The sequence below is a fragment of the Corvus hawaiiensis genome, chromosome 9 (assembly GCF_020740725.1).
Source record: "Corvus hawaiiensis isolate bCorHaw1 chromosome 9, bCorHaw1.pri.cur, whole genome shotgun sequence".
NCBI classification, from domain to species: domain Eukaryota; kingdom Metazoa; phylum Chordata; class Aves; order Passeriformes; family Corvidae; genus Corvus; species Corvus hawaiiensis.
The window spans coordinates 28,604,780-28,618,183 of record NC_063221.1 but is presented as its reverse complement, the minus strand read 5'-3'; the positions used below and the strand labels follow the sequence as shown (position 1 = coordinate 28,618,183).

General features: G+C 38.4%; 1 protein-coding gene across 2 annotated transcripts in view; it reads left to right on the top strand.

The window, feature by feature from the left end:
• The window catches only part of USP24 (ubiquitin specific peptidase 24), a 61,667-nt gene that overhangs the window by 19,140 nt on the left and 29,123 nt on the right, over positions 1 to 13,404 (top strand). The window contains exons 9-28 of one of the 2 annotated variants that reach the window (XM_048312677.1): positions 694 to 768; positions 1,504 to 1,662; positions 2,736 to 2,850; positions 3,388 to 3,491; positions 4,635 to 4,742; positions 5,215 to 5,310; positions 5,412 to 5,573; positions 6,797 to 6,841; positions 7,414 to 7,521; positions 8,131 to 8,280; positions 8,928 to 9,059; positions 9,562 to 9,673; positions 9,930 to 10,006; positions 10,909 to 11,049; positions 11,205 to 11,258; positions 11,442 to 11,557; positions 12,323 to 12,389; positions 12,549 to 12,659; positions 13,026 to 13,124; positions 13,204 to 13,374. In XM_048312677.1, the coding sequence (XP_048168634.1) occupies positions 694 to 768; positions 1,504 to 1,662; positions 2,736 to 2,850; positions 3,388 to 3,491; positions 4,635 to 4,742; positions 5,215 to 5,310; positions 5,412 to 5,573; positions 6,797 to 6,841; positions 7,414 to 7,521; positions 8,131 to 8,280; positions 8,928 to 9,059; positions 9,562 to 9,673; positions 9,930 to 10,006; positions 10,909 to 11,049; positions 11,205 to 11,258; positions 11,442 to 11,557; positions 12,323 to 12,389; positions 12,549 to 12,659; positions 13,026 to 13,124; positions 13,204 to 13,374 (2,202 nt within the window). The remainder of the gene's footprint in view (positions 1 to 693; positions 769 to 1,503; positions 1,663 to 2,735; positions 2,851 to 3,387; positions 3,492 to 4,634; positions 4,743 to 5,214; positions 5,311 to 5,411; positions 5,574 to 6,796; positions 6,842 to 7,413; positions 7,522 to 8,130; positions 8,281 to 8,927; positions 9,060 to 9,561; positions 9,674 to 9,929; positions 10,007 to 10,908; positions 11,050 to 11,204; positions 11,259 to 11,441; positions 11,558 to 12,322; positions 12,390 to 12,548; positions 12,660 to 13,025; positions 13,125 to 13,203; positions 13,375 to 13,404) is intronic. The other variant, XM_048312678.1, reaches the window with a different exon arrangement.

The following is a 13,404-nucleotide window of genomic DNA, read 5'->3' as shown; positions in this document are numbered from 1 at the left end:
AGAACCATTTTGAGCATATTGAGGTGTTGAATAAGGGGCTCAGACAATGTTCAGACTCGTTTTCCAAGCAATGATCTATAGTCATGTATCTACATCTGTAGCAATGAGAAGCTTTACCACTGTCGCTAGTAAGCTTCATCAGTATAAACCATGTGGGAAAAGAATCCAGCCTGATGGATGGATTTTGCTTTTAGTTTAACTTCCTGGCTGAGATCAAGCACATGGATATGAGAGTTTACACTGCAAAAATTGTGGTACAGGCAAAAAATTCACCGGATCTCTTTGTATGTGCAAACGTACTCCAGGCTTCACACCTGCCCTCACCACCAAAAAAAACTATTGACTTAAGTGACTGAAAGATTTTATTTGAAGAGGATGTAGTTTAGAATCCCCTGGGAGTCAGAGAGGCACATGCACCTAATAACTACTGCATTTTTAGAGGGCTGTTGGTCTGTCTCTGTGCAAACCTGCAGTACAGTGGTCTGAAATGGGTTCTTAATCTAATTGCTTTTTCTTTTCCTGGACATAGCTACCAGGATAGTTCTATCTTTGTTGTAGGTCTTGCTTTATCTCTAGGTTAATGGTAGCTTTCAGCTAAGTATTTCCTTTTTGCTGCAGTCACATCTTTCGAGTAATTTTATTGATTTCAGGAAACATTAAAATGATTGTCATGCCTTTTCTCACATTCTTTAGCCCATGCTGGATCCAGTCATTCATAAAATGATTAAATATGTACAGAACGTAGAAGAGAAGGACTTGAAAGACAAGGTAATGTTTTACATATTAAATATTTAGGAAGAACTTCCTGCCTGTCTTGGAAATGCTGTCAGTGTAAACTAGAACAATAGCTTTCTTTTCACTGGCAAGAATGCAGCCTGTTCTAAATTCTGACTGAATGACATAGATGAAAATGCATTTACCCAATTCCATTCTATATGCTTTTCGGTAAATATCTGATTTATGACCTTTTTTAAAAATATTTTACTGCTGTTGCTATCAATTTTTTGGTTTTGTTGGTCCCCTTGTGCAGCATGCTGAATGCTCACTTCTCTGACTCAAAGATATTTACTGTCTTGCAGTCTGTTAAATTCATATTACTGTTGCATTAGCTGTTTGCTTTTGAGAATTTGGTAGTTGTTGGTAAAGTGTCTGTGTAACTTGTGGCTACTTCCTGCATTACCCTGAATTTGGCCTTCAGTTCTATTAAATTGTGTTGGCTTTTAACTTAGATTTAAGTTGTTAATTTTGAACAGGAAGGTATTCACAGGTTGTTGAACCAAAAGAGAGCAATTTACTGTACCAAACTTGCAGCTTTAACCAAAGGTTTTATTGCCTTAAAATTTCTAGTGTACAAGTAATACTTTCAGATGTACCAGGTGCTGTGTTTTGATTCAACAGTCTGGTCACTAAACCTACTCTTTGTGAGTCACTGACATCTGAAGCAGAATAGCAAAAATACCAATGCCTCTATTTGTCTCTTTCTTGTTGTTTTGTTTCCAACAGAGACTGGTGAGTATCCCTGAGCTCTTGTCTGGGATCAAACTGCTGTGTATGCGCTTCCAACCTGACCTGGTCACGGCGGTCGATGACTTGCGGCTGGACATTCTGCTGCGCATGTTGAAATCCCCCCACTTCAGTGCAAAAATGAATTCCCTCAAAGAAGTAGGTTGGCTTTTTGTCTGTCTCTGTGTGCACACGAGAGCTTGTGCTTGGATGGGATGGGTTGTTAATAAGCCACTGAAACCACAGCCTGGAAAAAAAGAGATGGCGCAATATTTCCTTGCAAATTGTGTTGCCTTAGCAAAAGCTCAGTTCAAAATTAACACCAAACCAAGTTAATATGACAGGGGTGGTTAAAATTAGTAGCCACTGCAAGGTCTCCCAATCAGACACAGTTTGAGAAGTGCACGAATCTAAGAAGTGCAATTTTAGATTGATTTATAAGCACTGGTCTATGCTATTCATTGACTATTCACTCCTGGATAATCCTGAGCATCCTGTGGCATATCCCTTTTTTCTCCTTTTGTTGAGAGGAAATGAAAAAAAACCCAAATGGGACTTAAACCTATATTGATGTCTTAGTCCACTCATATCAGGTCATTGCACTATGTAATTGTATTTTTTATTATAGTTGCCACTGTATAGTTGTTGTAATGTTTGAGTCCATCCTTTCTGCTTTTTTCCTTTATTTATGAGAAAATTGAGATGTTAAACCTCACTGCTGTTTGGTTCTTAATCATAAATTCTGTGTATCCGTGGTGAATTTATAAAAGTGCAGCTTTTGAAGATTTTAGCAGAAATGTGCTCTTTCTCCCTAGAGTGAGGAGCCTGTATCAGTTCAGTAGTGGATAAAAAATAGGACACTGATTTGAGTGTAACAAGCAGAAGCCTGAGATAACCTACTTCTGGCATATCTGTAGAAAAATACCTGGCAGTGCAGGCCAGCTTTTCTGTGTCAGACTGAGAATGAGATTCTGCTGCATCAGAGACTGATGACATGGTGTTTCTGGTTAGGAGTTTGCCTTTAAACAGCTTATTGAAAAACAAAACAGAAAAACAAACAAGAAAACCAACACCCCACCAAAAACAACTGACCCGAAAAATCGCCAACACCTTCTGTACTCAGAATATTTCAGGATTCACACTTTATCATAAGCCTTTTTGAATAGATTTTGTTGTGTGTGTGATGCAGGCAGGAATTTTTTTGTTAAAATCTCACATGTTGCAATTTCTAGGTAACGAAATTAATAGAAGACAGCACTGTCTCCAAGTCAGTGAAGAATGCCATAGACACAGACCGACTGCTGAACTGGCTCGTGGAGAATTCAGTCCTGTCCATTGCTCTGGAAGGTAAGAACTCTCACAAAGCCTTTTGGCACGTGCTTTGAATGACTTAAATTTAAAAACCTCATCTCTTCCTTTCAGTACATTTTAATGAGCACTATTAACCAAAGAGTTCAAGGTTTTTGTTGTCTCCAAAATGAAGTAAAATCCTGCAAATTCCGTTACTATCATCTAATCCTTTGCTTGACATCTGTGCAAATGTCTTCTGCTCTACCTGGGGTTTTTTACTCTCGGTTTGTATATTGTTAGCCTCTAGAAAAGAGGGAAAAGAGGTGTTTTTCTCCCCAAGTAGTAACATTCTGTAGGTGTGCTATCAGATGTATGAAGCAAAACAAAATAAAAATGGAAAAGCCATGGAAAAGTTCTTTTTCTTTGTACTGCTAGACTTGTCTTTCTTTACTGTTACAGACTTTCCAAATGAAGACAGCTTTGTTCTCTCTTTTAAAAAAACTAGTTCTTTTAAATTCATTTAGTGTATCTAATATTGTTTATTTACAGTTTAAATGAAATACATTGATTTAGTTGCCTTTCTTTGTTTCACAGGTAATATAGACCAAGCACAATACTGTGATCGTATAAAGGGAATTATTGAGCTGCTGGGCAGTAAATTATCCTTAGATGAGCTCACTAAAATTTGGAGAATTCAGGTAAGCAATCAACACTAGGCAGGTGCTTTTAGACTGTCTTACAAAAGCAAACAACTCTGATGAAGGGACTTTTTTAAAGTAATCTATACATCTCTATTGCAATGTGGAGGTGTTGAGATTTTAACAGTATAATTAATGCAAAGACTTCCTCTCCTTCTTCCTTTACTACCATTGTTCTGGTAGTTTCTTGTATCACATCTGTTAAATCCTATGATGAAGTTCAGTTCTTAGCAACCAGTGTTAAGGGACTGCAAAAGTATTTGACTTGGCATAAGAGGTTGTCAGCTTGAAACAGGTGACAGGAGTGTTTGTCTAGACCAAACTAGGATATTAATGTTTGTGGCTGGAGGTATGAATTTAAAGTCAGAGTGTGACTTTAAAGAGAGTGGGCTCCAACTGTAGGGATTCCCATTTACCTTCCTGTATGTCCATAAAATTGACTGACAAGTCATCTTTTGGCCTTCACTTTAAGGATATTCAGCTTATTACTGTGTGGGGAAGGTGGTTTGAGTGTTTATGCAAATGACATGTGGAAACTTTAGCCAGAAACAAATCTTCCACTGCAGGAAATGGTTTTCTTCTCTGTGCAAATGTTGGTATTTTAGACTAAACTCATTGAACATTGTCAGCTCTGCAGTGTGTGTGGCATAATAGCAAGTTTTTAACACTTAGCAGAGTTGAAATGTGATTCTAGCTCCCTCGCTTTTATTCTTTAATAAAAAGCAATACTTCCTCCCCCTCTCTGGCTGTTGTTACCATGGTGCTCCCATCCGTGTGGGAGGAGATTTTGTATTGCTCACTTTTGAGTAAAGCCTGGGAGAGTTCCAAAGATTCAACACCCCACATGTGAACCTCACCAAGCAATGGAAAAGGTGATGTTTGCATTGCTGCCACTGCAGCAGCTTGAAGCTGCTGTAGTGATGGCAGACTTGTACTTTCCTGCTTTAGAGTTGTTTCCAAAGACTTCTCATCCAGGGAAATGAGGAGCACAGACAGTTTACTCTGAACTTGTGTTTCTAACATGTCAAAAGTTTCTATTCTCACTCATTAGTATGAATAGTAAGGTAATGCTTACATGAAGGTTTTTCCCTATCTTGTTTGGGTTAAAGACCTACCTTCTTGTGTTTTCCTCCTCCTTTTCAGTCGGGACAATCCTCCACTGTGATTGAGAACATACATACCATTATTGCTGCAGCTGCTGTGAAGTTTAGCTCTGATCAGCTCAATCATTTATTTGTTCTAATCCAAAAGGTAAGTTTTCACATGAATTTACATTCCTTAGGAAGAGAGGTGATGAGATGTACTTGTGCATCCAGCCTACTGAAAGGCAAATGCCTTAAATACATTTATATTTTCTATATAAAAGTAAAATTTGCTATTAAAAATAACACTTTTGCTACTCATTTTTATGTTAACCCAGAAGTCTAATCTGGTACTGTATTGCTAACTGACTTGGATTTTAAGTACATTAGGTAGCCAGTCCTAAGGAACTTGAAGTGAGATTTTATTATTATATTTAATCCCTAATAGTATTTGAAAAAGAGTTGAGCAAATTAGTGCTGTAACTTCCACCAACAGAAATAAGGAAATACCTGTGGTGGAAACATACTTGTTTGTGTTTTGATTTTCCTGCAGTAAAGCAAAAGTGGATTATATTTTTGTGTACACTTGGGATGTAACAGCCTGACAGAGGTGCTTTATTCATTATTTCTTTGCTGTCCAGAGCTGGGAGACAGAGAGTGACCGAGTGAGGCAGAAGCTGCTGAGCCTCATCGGACGCATCGGCCGAGAAGCACGAGTGGAAACAACCACTGGCAAGGCAAGTGGATGGTTTTCCTTTGGATTTTTGATTTATTAAATGTAGAGTTGCTAGTCTCTGTACTCCCTAGGTCCTGACTATCCTTGCCCTTCTTCCTCCAGGTTCTGGAGGTACTTTGGGAGCTGGCTCATCTTCCAACGTTACCGTGTAGTCTTATCCAGCAGGCCTTGGAGGAACACCTGACAATCCTCAGTGATGCTTATGCAGTGAAAGAGGCAATCAAAAGGAGCTACATCATCAAATGCATAGAGGATATTAAGAGGGTTGGTTCATTATTTTATCTTTTCCAAAATGAAATCTTATCTAGCCTCAATGTTGCCCTTTTCTTGCAAGATGCACAAATTGTGTGTCCCATCTGTAAGTTCTTACCTTGGGGAGTCCACGAGAGGGGTAGGCTTTGTGTGAGCCACTTTGTTGATCATGAGACTCATAGTAAGTCTCTTGCCTTTGTTTTAAGCAAATTTTCAGCACAAGGAGTGATCAGTTTATGGGAAACTACCAGGATGGGCCCAAGGTTAGAATTTGCAAATGGAACCACTGTAAAGGTATGTCAGTATTTTAACTGTCCCTTTCATGTGAAAGCCTAGATTAGTTTTTTTTTTTGAGTAAAGCATGTGTTCTGGCATGACCGTTAAGTCTCAAAATGCAAATCGATATTTAAATCGTAGTCGTTTTGTATTTTAGTAAAATACTTAACTCTTTTCCTGTAGCATAAAGAAGCCATTCCCAAAGCTGCCTGTACTGTTTCCTGGCAGCAGCAGAGATGTGCATGGCTTAAAAGACTGCATATATTCTCTCCTGCACCGTTACATAGCAGGCAGTTTTTCTTGAGGCCTGCAGGAATGCTCCTGTCTTCTTTTTTTTTCAGCCTGAAGTATGCTGTAAATAAAGAAAAAGACTTCTACTTTTTTTGTTCATTTCTTTCATGATAAATCAGGTTTTGTCTGTGTTGCAGCATCTGTAGAGGATTTTAGATGTTCAGGAGGCATAGTATGTCAGCTATTGATATTGATCACACTTCTCTGTGTGTTCATGAATATGGATTTCAAATTTTGGGTTCTCAATGTCTGTGAAAGTTGTAGTTTTTATCTTTTGGATCTCCTCTTATGCTTTCCTAATCTCATTCCTTTTAATTATATTCTGGCAAGGGCTTTTACAGAGGTGCTGCAGTGGGAAACACTAACAAAAGCTGTAATTGTAATCTAGAAGGGATTGGGGTAAGCATACAGCAGACTTCTAAAATACATGGTGTTCTTATTTCCCTTCATTAGGGAAACAAAGACATAAACTGGGAGGGAATGCAATGTTAAGGCAGCTTTCTCAAATTTGTGAGGGAGTCTTCAAGTGCGGAGCTGTCTGTTATGGGCAGGTTCCTTCAGCCTCTCTGAGTGTGTAGGTGGTATTTGGGTGTTGTCAGTATTTAAACCAGACATCACTTCTCTGAACAAGCAACCTCAGTACTGGTCTGTGTGGTCAAACTTTACAGAAAATGAAGCCTCCCAGAAAAGTGATGAGCAGTTCTAAAAATGAGGTAGGAGGGTTATTCTTTGTAGGATCTCTTTCAAAATGCAGCTTAAGTATCCTTTGCTTCCTATCGGGGGCTGCTTGCAGCACCAATCAGAAATTTCATGTCTCTTAAGCCTCAGTAGTAGTTGAGATTCTTTCTTCTGTTGCTCTTGCTTTAGCAGTAAGTAACATCATTTGACTGGATTTGCCATTTTTTACCCTTTTAGACCTGCTTCATCTCCCATAATTGAGGAAGGTGGTGGTTATCATCTCTCCCTGGTGCAATTGAGTTCTTTTTGGCTACTTAATTTGCATGTTCTCTAGCAAGGAGCTGGTACTTTTGGGCTTGATAATAGGGATAGCAAAATGGCAAATGTTTGTATCAAGGGACTTCTTGTAGAAAGTGAAGAAGGGCACTTTGAGTGTGTTCAAAAAGGGAGCAGGAGCAAGTAACTGAAGCCAGCAGAGGTGATAGCTGTTGTTTTGGAACAGCAGCATTATCAGATATCATTAGGCTTCCAGGAGTCTGAGAGGAAAGTTAATCTATTGTTGAGCATGTACCACATGTGTAATTGTTTTTACCTTTCCTGCTACCAGTCGTCCCAGCACAATAATCCTCAGTTTGTGTGGGTGGTGCCAGCCTTGCGTCAGCTCCATGAAATCACGCGTTCATTTATTAAGCAAACTTACCAAAAACAAGACAAGGTAAGGCTATATGCTGACAAGATTTTTGAAGCCTTTGTTGTGTCTGTGTAGCTCTGCCAAACATGGAAGTTTGAATTAAAAAAAAAAAAAAAAAATTAGCTAATAAACAATTCTAAAAGTAGTTTAGCGGTGTAGCATAAACTGTTGGAGTAGAGGTGCTGTGCTGTCCCTTTGTGAGTGTGTGTGTGTGTGTACATATAAATCTGTTTGCTGTGTCAGGACTAATTTATTTTATTCTCAGCTTTTTGTAGAATAATTAACAAGCATGTTTGTGTTAAGAAATGAACAATGGCTAATGTTTAGACCAACTGCTTTGTAATTGAATTGACATTGACTCTTGGAAAACAGACTGAACTACCAGCAATCATGTGTGCTGTAGAGTGGCTGTGTGGAGGTGTGGGACTTTGCAATCTGCAGAACGTGTCTTTCAGCACATACTGAAAACACAAACATCAGGGGGGTTGGGTGCTTGGAAGGGGAACAGCTGACTGAGGGGGGAACATGACTCCTTCTGATGCATGTCTGTAGAAGAGCAGACTGCTGTATGCACATCCCTGTTTATCTATTATTTTAAAAACATCTTTTCTCTTTTTTTATTTTATTGCCAAGAGCATTATTCAAGATTTAAAGAAGAACTTTGAAATAGTGAAGTTGGTGACAGGAAGCTTGATATCCTGTCACCGTTTGGCTGCATCTGTGGCAGGCCCAGGAGGGCTAGTTGGAGCAACGCTGGTGGATGGCCGATATACTTACCGGGAGGTACCAAATTTCTTTACCTTGTTGTTTCATTTTTGAAATTCACTGGTGAATAATTACTCTAGTTTTTTATTTATAAATAGCTCTAATATTTATCTAGGAAGGCTTGTTGTAGCCTTGTTATTATACAGAGGAAAGCTGTGCAAACATGACAGTTCCTTAGCCAAGTCTTTACCTGGTGGAGAGCTAGATCTCCCCATCCTAGGATCTGTTGTCTCCAAGCCTGTTCCAGCTTCTTCACCAGCTTCAGTTCCTGGTAGAGGTGAATCCCTTGAATGTGTTGTGAAGCTCTTAATACCTGAAACAGATTTGCTAATTAGCACATAGAAGCCACACACGCAAATAGCAGTTTGTTGCTAGTGCTTTGATAATCATTTTTTCCATGCTACTTTTGACTTAGTGTCAAATAATATCCCCACCAGCAAAGTAAGAGCAAATCCAAGGGGATTTGTTTGTTTGTTTGTTTTTAGAAAGGTAGCCACAAAGTATGTTTAAAATAAAAATAAATCTCACAAACAGTTTTTGTTTCCAGGCTTTTTAAAGTGTACTGTTTGACAACTAAATTTGCAAAAAAAAAAGAAATGAATGCTCAGAGTTCTTGTTTCAGAAAGAAGAGTCTTAAGCTTGAGTTTTTGTTTCCTCTTTCTCAGTATTTGGAGGCACATCTAAAATTTTTGGCATTTTTTCTGCAAGAAGCCACCCTTTATTTGGGCTGGAATCGTGCCAGGGAGATCTGGGAATGCCTTGTAACTGGCCAAGACGTTTGTGAGTTGGATCGAGAGGTAAGAAAAACTTGAAAAGTCGGTTTCTGTGGTTGCAGAAGGAATTTTAATGGATCATGAGCAGCATGTGTGTTTGTTGAGACATGTGGAGTATGAGTAGCAAACACAAACTTGTCATGCATTTTATGCTTTGTGTAGGCTAGAGCAGCAGAGGGGTTCACTTATGGCCAGGATGCTCTTTTAACATTAAATTTGACTGGAAGAGGGATGTTGGCTGGGAGATTAGTTGGAGATGCTGGTTTGAAAAGGGGTACGTGGAGGTTGGTGCAGTCACAAGAGACATTCAGCATTATTTGTGTGGAAAGTGACTATGAAGTACCCTAAAGCTGCAATGCAATCTCTATAACATGTGAGGTTACCAGGAGATGAGATTTTGAACCTCTTGCTGTAGATGAAACCTCTACAAGATGAGTTACTGTGGTGTCTGACATAGTTTGCTGTATAAAACTAAAATATTTGATGTGACAGTGGGGTAAAAAATATATCTGCCTTTCATTCACAGATGTGCTTTGAGTGGTTTACAAAAGGGCAGCATGATCTGGAGAGTGATGTACAGCAACAGCTCTTCAAAGAGAAAATTCTTAAACTGGAATCATATGAAATTACTATGAATGGTAAGAAAGTGGCTTTGGTGAACAGATTTGGGGTTGAAATATATAGCAGAAATTTGCTTCCAAAGCCTTCAAATCAAACATCTAACCAGTTCTATAAATCAATATAATAATGGAGTCTTTTTCTATCATTTTGGTTTTTATTAGCTGTAGAAGGAAAAGTTTGTCCCCTGTATTTGGTGTCTTCATTTTTTTAAAAAAGCATAGAAACTAAACCTGACTTGAATAAAAAATCTGCACCTTTTTTTTTCACTTACAGGTTTTAGTTTATTTAAGACTTTCTTTGAAAATGTGAACCTGTGTGACCATCGCCTGAAGAGGCAAGGAACTCAGCTGGTGAGTGTGTTCTGGCAAGTTCTTGTGTCCTCCCTGTGGCCTCTTAGGGACAGGAGGAGGTGAAATGAGGATTGTGTAGCAGCTGTTTGACATGGTCGTGTTTGTATAAATGTGCAGATTGTCCTTGTAGCATTAGCACTGTTAAATTCTGAAGCGAAAACTTGGAGAGTCAATTTCAACATTTAAAATTCAGCAATTGGTAGCTGGAAGCTGGTTTGTAGTTTGTAAAACTTTGCAGGAGGAATGACTGAGCTATTTTTTTAAGTAATCATGAATTCTAGTATGCAATTTTTCCTTCTCCCTAGCAGGGAAAGTAGTTTTTAAATTATTTTTTACTTTTCTTCTTTGCATGGGAGTTAGGCTTATCACATAAATTCTAACCTACTATAATTTTTAACTCTGATCCTTCAATGGTTTTGTTAAATTAATGGTTATATGTTAAGTAGTTTTCCATAGGCGTTTTAGATCTTTATCACAGAGAACTTACTTCAAATGCAGAATTTTTTGCCAAGGATCATAGCATGTTTTGTGATGATTAATTGTGTGGTTAGTTACCATGTTGACTTTTTTGAAACAAATTCCATTCTAGATTAAATTTCTCCATGCTTTTAAATTTTTTAATTTTTCAGTTGGCTTGACTGAGATTTGGAATTGTTCTTTGGAATGTGTTTTTCCACTAGTAAACAATATTTTTTTCTTGTATAAATACACAGATGTGCAGCAGTTGGTTTAATTTAACACTATGCCAAAGTTTGGCAGCATGTTGGATGGGAAAGAAAATTTTTAAGTTTTAATCAAAAGGTGCTTTTCCAACAAGATGTAAGACAGTTTTGTCCCTGTGGTTCAACTCACTGTTGTGTAAGAAATCCAGTCATGTTTTACTGTTGTTCTTTCTTGTGTAGAGCGTAGAAAAACTGGAATTAATAGGAATGGATTTCATTTGGAAGATTGCAATGGAGTCACCAGATGAAGAAATTGCCAATGAAGCTATACAACTGATAATAAATTACAGCTATATTAATCTAACTCCTAGATTGAAAAAGGTAGGCATATATTTGTACATAAATGTGCTTTGACATTCATAGAGTCTTGATACTCTGCATGTTCAGCTGTTTAATTTGTTGGGTTCTAGGTAGTTTATGAGTATTTCCCATGATATTAGTTTAAGTTGTAATTAATTTGTACATTTTGTCTTCAGGATTCAGTATCACTGCACAAGAAATTCATTGCTGATTGCTACACACGATTAGAGGTAAAGGGCAAATTTTAATTATTCTTGTACCTACATCCCTTTGGCTCTGTATCTTAGAATAATTGTCTATGCTAATTCCATTTTTTTAAAAAAAATTCTTTCCACGAATATTTTTTGTCCTCTGAGCTTTCCAGGACATCCTGACTGTCCCTGTAAAGCAGCCCTTGCTCTGCTCTGTTGCAGGCAGCCAGCTCTGCACTCGGCGGTCCAACACTAACACACGCTGTTACAAGAGCTACAAAAATGCTTACAGCAACTGCTATGCCTACAGTGGCAACATCAGTTCAGTCTCCTTACAGGTAGGCCAGCCTCTCAAGGAATCAATATCAAGGAATAATTTGCTCCCAGCTGCTTTCCACGAGATTTCGAGTGCTAATTAAAATTCTCAGTAATGGGTAGTTGTATATTGTGGTGGTTTCTCAACTGAATATTCCAATTGCTATGTAATAGGGGTTCCAGAGATTTGGAAAAACCTCTGTTTAAATAAAAAAAAAAAAACCCAACGAAACAAAGTAAACCAAAGCCAAGTAAAAATAAAAAAAAAAAACAAAAAAGCCCCAAACAACTAATCAAAACCAAAAAAACCCCAAAACAACTAATCAAAACCAAAAAACCACCCTGCCTCCAACCCCACAAAAACCAAAACCAACCAACCAAAAAAAACCAAAACAAAGCAAAAACACCCACAGGTTTATTTTTATTACCAGCATATTAATCACATAGTATTTCTGGGGCAATGGAGCTTGGTTTTGGTTCTTTTTAAATTAGGAGAGAAAAGGATGGGTTTTTAACCTCGAGCCTACTTAGTCATACCTGAATACGAGTAACTTAAATACAGGAGCATGGGGAGGGACCTTTAGAAACATGGAGCTTCCTCTGAAGCTGGCAACATCTCAAGCAGTACAACACAAGCCTCTTGGGCTGTTTTCCTAGTTCATTTTTGCTGAATTAACTCCAAGTTTAAGAAGGTACCTTCAAAACCAGACAATTCATGGTAGTTACCCGTGGGCGTTGGAAATGAATGTGCGAGACAAGTTACTCTTGTTCTCAATGTTTATCTTTAGGTCAACTAAACTTGTAATAATTGAGAGACTGCTGCTGTTGGCAGAGCGTTACGTGATAACAATAGAGGTAAGATGTGTATTTCCTTCTAGGCAAGGCTAAGAACACAACTTTCACCTTATTAAAAACAGTAAAAGTTATTTTAACATGCAACCCTAGTTACCAACCATCCCAGAAATGTCTTCGTTTTCAAGGGTGGTATTTACTGTCATCCTTCTCTTCCTGCAGGACCTTTACTCTGTTCCCCGAACTATTCTACCTCATGGTGCCTCTTTCCATGGACATCTTTTAACCCTTAATGTTACATATGAGTCTACCAAAGATACCTTCACCATAGAGGTAGGTGTGCACAGCTTGTGTGTGCCATGGGCTGTTGGTTATGTAGCCACTCTTGGTGGGTTTTATAAATAGAGTAAGATGGTTAAAAAGACTCCAGTCAGCTTGAAAACTCTTCTTGAAAATGTTAAAAATATGAATATGGAAGTGCCTGTGGACCAAATGTATTTTGATCATCATTCCAGGGTGGAAAAAATAAGGTTTTTGCGTCCTGTTGGTGTTAGAGCATTTCTCTGCTGCCCTGCCCTGTCACTCTTATGGGCAATACTTTTGCCACCCTGTGCAGGAAGACTTTTTGGAAGACTTTAATTTTTCTTGGCATTTACTGCTCGAGCAGACTTACTGAACCAGTGTTGTTTAATTTCACAGGCTCATAGCAATGAAACTGCAGGAAGTGTCAGGTGGAAGATAGCAAAGATGTTGAATTCACCTGTGGATAACATACAGATATTTGCCAATGACAGCCTGGTATGTTAACTACAAAGAATTCCTATTCTTTATGAAATTGAGTCTCTTCCAGAACTAAAGGATAAATATTTTCTTGCAGCTAACAGTAAACAAAGATCAGAAGCTACTCCACCAGCTGGGCTTCTCTGATGAACAAATCCTTACAGTAAAAACATCGGGAAGTGGGACTCCATCAGGGAGCTCTGCAGATTCCTCAACCAGTTCCAGCAACAGCAGCAGTGTATTTAGTTCCTCGTATGCAATGGAACAGGTACAGCATAATATGACCTGAAGCCTTCCC